Source organism: Caloenas nicobarica, chromosome 16, assembly GCF_036013445.1.
Source record: "Caloenas nicobarica isolate bCalNic1 chromosome 16, bCalNic1.hap1, whole genome shotgun sequence".
Classification (NCBI taxonomy): Eukaryota; Metazoa; Chordata; class Aves; order Columbiformes; family Columbidae; genus Caloenas; species Caloenas nicobarica.
Genome location: NC_088260.1, coordinates 9,510,025 through 9,518,906, shown reverse-complemented (window position 1 = coordinate 9,518,906; position 8,882 = coordinate 9,510,025). Strand labels below are relative to the sequence as shown.

The following is an 8,882-nucleotide window of genomic DNA, read 5'->3' as shown; positions in this document are numbered from 1 at the left end:
TGGCCCTGCGGTAGTTGTTGACTTACACTCAGTAACTCAGAGCCGTACTTGCTACTTTTATCAAGAGCAGTCCTGCCAGCTTATACAGAAAACCAGAATTTAAAATTGTAAATTGTCATTTACAAAACTCAGTCTGGTCTAGAAATACAGTTTCTAGTAAACCACCACTCAAAACAGCAACAGCAGGCTGGGCAAAGCTGGAGGTGTGGATTATGAAGTAATTGTACAACACAAACTGTATTGGTGGCACTGGTTCTTTTGCCACAAGAAAAGAGCCAGCCATGTCACAGCACCAGTTAAAAAAAATACATCTTTCATTTGCAGATACCATTACTAACCTCTTGACAGGTCTTCCAATCCACTATGAGGACAGTAAAGATAGTGTTTCATGGGATGAAGAGCCATTTATGATTTCTTCCCCTAACCTTCAAAGTGTGTGAGTTTTCACTTACCATAGAACAAAGCAACCACCATCCAATGGACACAACAGAACTGGTTTCTAAGGATCAACATGGGAAGAGCAGTATAATGTTAGCATCAAACACAGGAATAATAATTAATTTATTACAATAGAAACAAACAGATAATGCATTAGTTCATGTACAAAATACTGATAGCATTCTGCTGCCTCAGTCAGTGCTTACTAAGTACCCACATTTAAAAATATCCTAAAATTGATGACACCACACAGATTTACGAAGGTCATAGCAATTTCTTGACACTACTGTAAGAGAGCCCAGCTACTCTTTAAGGTTTGCTGCACAATACAGGGAGATGGAGCAGGACTTAATGGAACAACTTCAAATTCTTCTGCACCAGGAAATCAAGAGTGAGCAACTTAAAAGCATGGGGAAAATAAAAACACGCTATGCACGAAAACAGTTACTTGTGGCAAGTGTTTTCATTAGAAGTGCCCAACACTAAGGCAGCTGATGACTGACTTGAGTGCCCATCATTGCTCAAGGCACAAAATATTAGTTGTCAGTTCTACTCCTGGGCTATGTTGGCTTTTTCCTTTTGTTTTTAAACAAACTGATGTAGCATGGAAGCATTTTCACTGAACTGCATCAACTCTCAAATGAAGCCAGATGTCTCAGGAAGACTCTTAGTAAAAGAAGAAACATAGCTACAAGCCTGCTGGATTGATTTGTCTTACTCGGGCTTCATACTCTTTGTTTCCCCCACCTCCCCCCACACCTTTACGTACACGTTTACTGAGTTTATAGAAGAAGTCAGTGTGCGCATTAATATCTCTTCTTTCTAATCACCTCACTTTTTTGGAGTGAGAAACATGTGGTCCATGCTAACCAAAAACCATTTATCCAAAGTAGTGTTTAAAATAACCTATACAATACTTTTTTTCCCCTCTATTTGGTTTCCCCCTCACCCCCAGTGTAATTATCCAGATTTATCTCATGTATTTGAGGGATGCCTTAAAAGGCTGTAATTTATCCCATCTCTGGGCAAAGCTAATAGGCAAGAAGATTCCTGCAACCAGTGAGAAGTTTGCAAGCACGTTCTAGTTGCAGCTAATTTATTTCTGGGGCAGTATCAGGTCACAAAACATACAGTGTGAAAGAAATACTGGCACTGAGCAAACTTCGAAGCAAATTAGGACATTCTCTCCCTATTCACTCTTATACCAGACTCCCTGATGGAAGTCCACAAATAATTTCTTCTCTAAGAAGACAATAAAAACTCATCCTAATACAGTCTCAAGAACCATATATACACACTTTGTATATTTCAAAATGCTGGCAAAAGTCCACAGAGGCAGAAGATAAAAAGCATGAAAGCTAAATCTAACATCGGGTTCTCTACTGAACCTGACACCTAGAAACAAAACAACATAAGGCTTCTTTTCTTCTGAAGTACCCTCTCCAAAATGTGATTTTCCAGTGGCATGTGGCAGAGGCCAGCTGTGAGACCTTCTTTCTTGCTTCAGGATTTAGAAAGCGAGATGTTACGCAGCAGAGAGGCAGGCCTGACGGATACTTTGTGCCCAGGTGTTTAAGAGTGCCGTGACTGAATGCTTGTCTGGAAGTTGCAATAGTTTTGAAGTCATGTACCGATACACTGACTGCAAAAAGGGGTTGGCTGCTGGAAAAAAAAAAAAGATAACAGATAAACGGAGGTATAACAAAAATAATAATAAAAAAGTAACATCAGGAGTTCACACATTTCCCCACTATTACCACATATACATGCTCAACAAAAGTCATGCTAGCATCCTCATACCATATTGTCTAGGGTTTTTTATCCACAGAGGGCTCTGATCGGGATAGTCTGCTGGAACGCTGAGCTGTAGTGGTGGGACGTTTGGAAGATTCTTGTCATCTAGAATGCAAACACACTTCCCATCAGAACAAAGCACTCCCTGCTGGATGGAGGGTCCAGCAATTGTGCATAATTCAGCTTGGTTTCTAGCCTCTGAACCCCAAAGAGGAACCAGGCTGTACATTTCCAGTTTTACCGGAAGGCAAGCTCATTGTTCACTTTAACAACACTTAAATTTTTGGAAGAAGAGCCTGGCAAACATAACTCCATCTCTTACATATTTCCTGCACCTAACCAACCTCACCATTTCATTAGCTGAACTTCACTAAAGATAGCTCATTTTTTAAAATAAAGTGCCTTATGTACTAATATTCAGAACAAAACCAGTTCAGATTTCTCAAATGAAGGGGAGCAGGAAAGCATCTGCTTTCTCCACTGGAAAGTTAGACTATAATACATGTTTATGCTTATTCAGCTGAGATGGAAAAAAGACGCAATTTGAATTTTTTTCTTGAATATACACATTGTCAGTGATCATTGGGACAAATTGAAACAGACCCTTCAAAAAATTAACTCAACATTTCTCTAGCTCTGTCCTCGTTATTGGAGGGAAAATAATTAACACACAGGTCAAAATCAGGAATCAAGATTGTTGCTAGCAGCAAGTAATTTTACAGACACTAAATGAGATTACCAATTGCAACTTCAGTGCAAAGAAAGGATCAATCAGTGTAAATGAAATGTCCAGGTGTAGCGTGAAGCTGGCTGTGCAGAATGTCCTGATTAGGCAGTGCTATGAATCTGCTAAGTACAGATGTCATGCAGAAGTCACAGGTTGGCAAGATTCAAGACTGTTAGTAAAAAACTCTTCAAATTTCTACAATTGAGCTCAGCACTTCTTTCTGAATTCAGTTCTTAGTTTCTTCTTGCTTACCTAGCTTGCATATGAGATGAACGGTGCCATTGTTACTGCAGTGTGAAGGGTCCAGGTTCACCAGGAATTTAGGATTTAATCGTGCAACTTCCCCTTGTAAGACATTTGGTATAGTCTGTCTTTCATCCTCTTCATATTTCCGTTTTCGAGGGGAAGCAATCGGGGCTCTATGTAAAATACAGGCCACAAAGGTACTAGGTGAAACCATTATGCCAACACCACATTTGTCAAATATTTTACAGATGTAAAAAGGAAATACATAACTCACTCCTGTCCATAAACTCATCTGTCTTTTAATAGCTCCTACTAATAAATATTTTTCCCTTAAATAATGAACATTTAAGACAGACAGCAGGTCAATGATACGTACGTGATTGGTGGTCCATGAATTGCAGTCATAGCTGGCATAAATGTACGGTACAGGGAATGGTTGAAGACGGGTGAACGGATGTTGGCCAAAACAGCATCCAAAAGTGGCTGACACAAGTACTGCTGTTTGGTGGGGGGCACTGGAGGAGGCGGTGGAGTAGGCTAAAACACAAGAGAAGTCCCTTTTACCATCACCAAAAAAGAAACCTCTACTAATGATTCTGCAAAATCTTATAGCAGTAAACTTCCAATGCGTGAAATGCATCAAAACAAAACCACACAGTCCACAGTTTTCATTTAGGAAGTCTGTCTTCAAATCAGCTACAAAAGTTCACACAAAGAATTACTCAAGTCTTTGCACGAAGCACAAGAACTCGAAAGTTCAGTTAAAAGATACATACAGCTGACTTAAATGAAGTAAGTGCTTACCCATTTTTTCCTGATTTCATATTTTGGCCAACCTTACTTCAAGTCTTAACATCATGAACAACAAGAAACACAAAAAAAAACCACCCCTTTTGGAATTAATTGTTTCTCTCTTGCTAGCGCAAAGCATTACATACCACAGCCATATCATTTTTCAGCTTCTCCAGAGCAATTTCACATTTCTGCAGTGTCTTCAGAGGGCACCTGCAGAAGAGGCAAAATTTCATCATCACAAAACGGTCACCTCGGCTGAAGTGTTTCTGCTGTCTGAGCCCCACAGACAGCTTCAACGCCAACATGGCTGGATGCTAAACGACAAATTTCTGGAAGAGCTGGGGAATCTGATGTCCAGCCAAAAGAAACAAAAAAGGTTACCGTACCGTTTTGAAGGGTCAGTCAGGATATCTAAGAGACTCTTCATTTTACTCAGGTCCTTCTTCCTATCTAAAATAGTATCAGAGACACAAACACTGATTACGAGAATAGCTTCCATACTTGCAGACAGAAATTCAGTATACTGTTCGAAGTGAAAATATGAGCCAACACTGAAGAAAGTAGTGAGGATCAAAGATCTTTTATCTAAGCAGAAGTATATCCATTGCACAAGCTCTGTGTGTCTCAAAAACATCAGAAGAGTGGTGGGAATTTAAGGATGAAGATTTTACCCACTCTTCACAGTGAAATCTTTACAGTGGTACACAAGAAAGAGCAACTAACTTTCACTGTCACTTTAAATTCCTGGAACAGAAACCATTACAAAACGCAAGGTACTGCTTTCATCAGAAGAGAGAGCTGACAGAGAGAAATGCATGACTAAATATAGGAGACCTCACCTTCATTTTTATCTATTTTATTGATCATTCTCCGGAGTGGCTCAATGTATTTTGATAGCTGTTTGAGTTTCTCCAGATACTGTTGCTCCTCTGACTGGCTAGAACTGGCTGGACTCATGACAGAATTGGGATTTCCTGGCAAGAAGTAAAGACTGAATGTCACTGGACCGATGAAAGATACTGCAGAACAGCACTCTCACATTTCAGAATTTAGATCTGAAATGCGGCACTCTCAAAGTATAGCTCACGTCAAATATCCAAATCCACTACTGGATGCCCTCCACAGTTTTAGTGCTTGTCCAACCCTCTGATCTTTGTGTAGAAATAAAGTGTTCTGTGGACAGAACAGCAATTCCTATTTAACACTTTTTTTTTTTCTGAAAAGGTCCGAAGTTTCGTATACCCATTTTCTGAGTCCTCATTTTGCCTTCACTCTGGTACATGAAACACTAAATCGATACACTGAATTTGCTGCAGTTTTCCCTAAGTAGATGCTTTCCAAACTGCAGAGCACACAACACTGGTATGAGAGAAGAAGCCACTATGTTACTTCCCTTCACAGTATTAGAAACTGCTTATTACATCTGGCAGAGAGAAGAGCACAAGTGTCCGAGCACACCTAGGAAGGTGTTTCGGAGCAAAGCAGCCTGCGGCCCGTGACTAAGTGGTTACATCTTTCACAATTGCATGCTGTTGCTCAGGGTTCCTTCCTGCATGGAACTAAAGAATCACTATGCCTCTAGAAACTTGCTCCATTAAATTAAGTATCATTCTTTTTTCAAAAGATTGGGGAAGTTATAAAAAACCCATTAGATAGTTCATTGCTGAGAAAAGAGGTTTCAATAGATTTCGATTTGAGATGGTTTTGGTTTCACCCCTTACAATGCTGGCTGCTTTGTAGAGCTCTTTAAAGTTTACATCATGTCAAACAATAACAGGCTTCCTGAGAACTATTACAATTACCAAAACACACCCCAACTCGGGGTCTGCAGTATAGCTCTCAGACCATTTACCTGGAGTGTTTAAAGGACCTGGAGATGGGACACTGAAGTTCTGAGGTGTTCGTGCAGCTGCTGGGCTCTGGGATGGTTGTGGAGATGGACTGGGGAGAAAGCTGCTGGGTGATGGAGCTGGGCCAGAGCTGAAAAACAAGCATAAAATCAAGCCTGCCAGAATTTGACAAGGAGGCAATGTCAGCCTGTGAGCAGATATGCTTTTAGTACACATTGCTATGGCACTCTGTAGCTCTGCCAGCAGACTTGGTGAGAATTTTGTACACAGCTTCTTTATTTAAAAATGGGGGTTTTCAGAGTGTATTCAGCACATTCCCACCTGTGCTCTCACTGAAGTTCATGCTAAAATTCATTCACTTCAATGGAAACAGTTAGGTATATTAAATGATTCTGAAAACCTCACCCTTACAGCACTGACAAAGGTCCTCAAGAGTTGCAGTCAAGCTCACCTGACATTTGAATTTGGCTGCGAAGTTGGCTGGCCCGGCTGAGGAGATGGCTGTGGCTGTGGTGGCGGAGGCATTGACTGGGGTGTTTGGGCTTGTTGGACCGGAGATGGGGATGACATCATGGTAATATTGTTCTGGCTGACCTGAAAGGTGGAAAAGGATAAGATCAATAACAACAAAACGGAGTAGAGGATGGGAACCTAATTAAAAGTATTTACCTATGGAGAGAAGCATATCCTCAGGCCTATGAGAAATGAAAGTGTTAGTTTCCTGTTCTCCTACATAATGACAGTCCCACCTGTATCACTCTTGAGGCTCCCAGGGCAGTACTTTATATAAACTTTACTAGAAATAAACATTAAAACTGCACATAATTCAAATAACTGTATAATAATGGTTCTTCATTTCCCAAACCATCATATTGCAATTAAAATGTCAAAAGTGCCATTTGAAAAACCTACACTTTATTAGAACTAAAGAAGAGCAGGAAGAAAAGTCAGTTCTAACTTGAGAATTAACAGCCATAAAAAACCCTCCTTATTTTGACATTTTAATTACAGTCTTCAGACTTGACTGTAGCTTCCCAATTGGTTTTCTTTAGGAGGAAGAAAAAAAAACACGGAGTAAGCCAAACCACCATCATCTTGTTTAAATATTCAGCTTTGAAAATCTGGATTGAGACAGAAACACTCCAAACTGAATGGCTGGGTAGAAAAAAAACAAAGTAGCTTTCCGATCTTTGGAGAAGGATGAGAATGCCTGAAGGACAAAAAGACAAATAAGAACATTTCCAGAACAGCACCCAATGCTGGGTAACAACTAAGTTTATTCTGTACACTCCAAAATGCCAGAGCCAGATAATGCTCAAATTAGAGCAACTTCTCACACTTGTTCTAATGGACATTTTTCCCCTTGATTACTTAAAACCAACCAACCAACAAAACCCTGTATCATGGCCAGGAGCATCCTATAGTAATGCAAATATTAAGTGATCACGTTTATTGAAGGCACATGCAGAGTTCTTATCAGCTGAGGCTAAAAATAAGTACATACAAAGATAAATTGAATTAGACCACAGAGGCCACAGATTGTGACTCAGTAACCCATGCGCCCATTCTGTAAATCATTGATTTGCACCTTTATGAATTAACAACTCTGTTTCCCTCTGTCATTCTTAAGCCATTTTTAAGCAAAGGTCCCAGGAAATTCACAAGTTCCAGGCACTTCATGGGCACTGCAATTTGGTGTTGTCCTTCACTCACTCATTAAATATCCACCTAAATCATCCAGCTGTTTCCAGTGGACATAATACTTAGCACATTAAAAAGTAAGTATTGCCTAGTCTACTTCTCCATGTACGCACTGAATATGCAAGAGGTCACACTCCACTTAAAAAAAAAAAAAAGGGTCCCCAAAATCCCCAGCTAGGTGCAAAAGTAAAGCTACTAAACATGAAGATACTAGTTTATCATCCATTAGATAGTTTAAAATCAAATGCAGCTTGATGTGCTATGATTTTTTTTTTTAATCTTCAATAACCCCATTACCTTTGCAGCCTCTCCTACAAAGATAATATCTAGAACAAGTGAGGCTGAAATGGTGTTTTCAATCAGCTATTACATCTTCCTTTTCTCCATGATCAACAAATACTGAGACTGTGCTTACTGTTTTTCATAGGAGGCTGATTCTTTAACAGCATGTGTCTCCTCAACAGTTGGGAAAGCATTTCTGAGGTTGAAAAGCACAGTCTGCCTCCCACAGAAACCAAACGTCTCACCACTGTTTGGAAGGAAGCGGATGAATGCTGCAAAAAGCACTCCCTGATTGTTTTACATTTCTGTTTAACAGCAAGCAATAAAGAACTCACCCATATGGATGCTGCACCCATTTTTCATCAAGTCAAACTAAGACCACTTTTGAGTGGTTCATCACTTCCTGGAAATCAGGCCCCTTTTAAGTGTCTCAAGTTGGTTACATAAAATTACTTCTGAAAACTTAAATCCTAGTGTTTTGGGAAGGAGAAAGATTTTTTTTTTCCCCAGATTTAAGCTTCTGCATCTCCTTCAACACCAAGATCCCTTCACATTAATCTACAAATACTGCAGAAAAGCAAAGAACATACAGCATCTACTGTGCGCACAAGCCTGGAATGAATTAGATCTTTTTTTGCATTACCCTTTCTCATTAAATATGAGCACAGGCAAACAGCTTTCCTTCTTGCAACAGGATTGCTCTCTGCCAGCTTCATTTTAAAATACCAAAGGCTAATGTCTAATACTAAGCAAAACTGAGAAATTTTCAAAAACATGTACTCAGAAGTATGCAATTATGAACTTACTGCCATACTTTTCTTTGAAAGCAGTGAATTTGCTACATAATAATTTCAAATGTCTTTCTACAGAACAGATCTAAAGACACTTTCAGCTTTAGATTTCTACACAGTGTACAGGATATGGATTAAGATTATAACAATTTAATGAAATTTTAACTTACAGGGAATGCTGACTCCCACTAAAAAGAAGGCTTAAAACATTAAAAAAACCCCCCAACCAACCAAACAATAAACCCAAAAGAAAACTCT

At 39.5% G+C, this 8,882-nt stretch overlaps 1 protein-coding gene across 5 annotated transcripts in view; it reads right to left on the bottom strand.

The window, feature by feature from the left end:
- Positions 1–547: 547 nt before the first annotated feature.
- Positions 548–8,882, bottom strand: part of MED15 (mediator complex subunit 15) — a 29,963-nt gene continuing 21,628 nt past the window's right edge. For 4 of the 5 annotated variants that reach the window (XM_065646259.1, XM_065646263.1, XM_065646262.1 and 1 more), the window contains 9 exons: positions 6,302–6,444; positions 5,853–5,980; positions 4,840–4,974; positions 4,387–4,450; positions 4,144–4,210; positions 3,582–3,742; positions 3,212–3,378; positions 2,239–2,337; positions 548–2,100 (listed from right to left, as the gene is read on the bottom strand). In XM_065646259.1, the coding sequence (XP_065502331.1) occupies positions 1,964–2,100; positions 2,239–2,337; positions 3,212–3,378; positions 3,582–3,742; positions 4,144–4,210; positions 4,387–4,450; positions 4,840–4,974; positions 5,853–5,980; positions 6,302–6,444 (1,101 nt within the window). In that variant the 3' untranslated portion in view covers positions 548–1,963. The remainder of the gene's footprint in view (positions 2,101–2,238; positions 2,338–3,211; positions 3,379–3,581; positions 3,743–4,143; positions 4,211–4,386; positions 4,451–4,839; positions 4,975–5,852; positions 5,981–6,301; positions 6,445–8,882) is intronic. The other variant, XM_065646260.1, reaches the window with a different exon arrangement.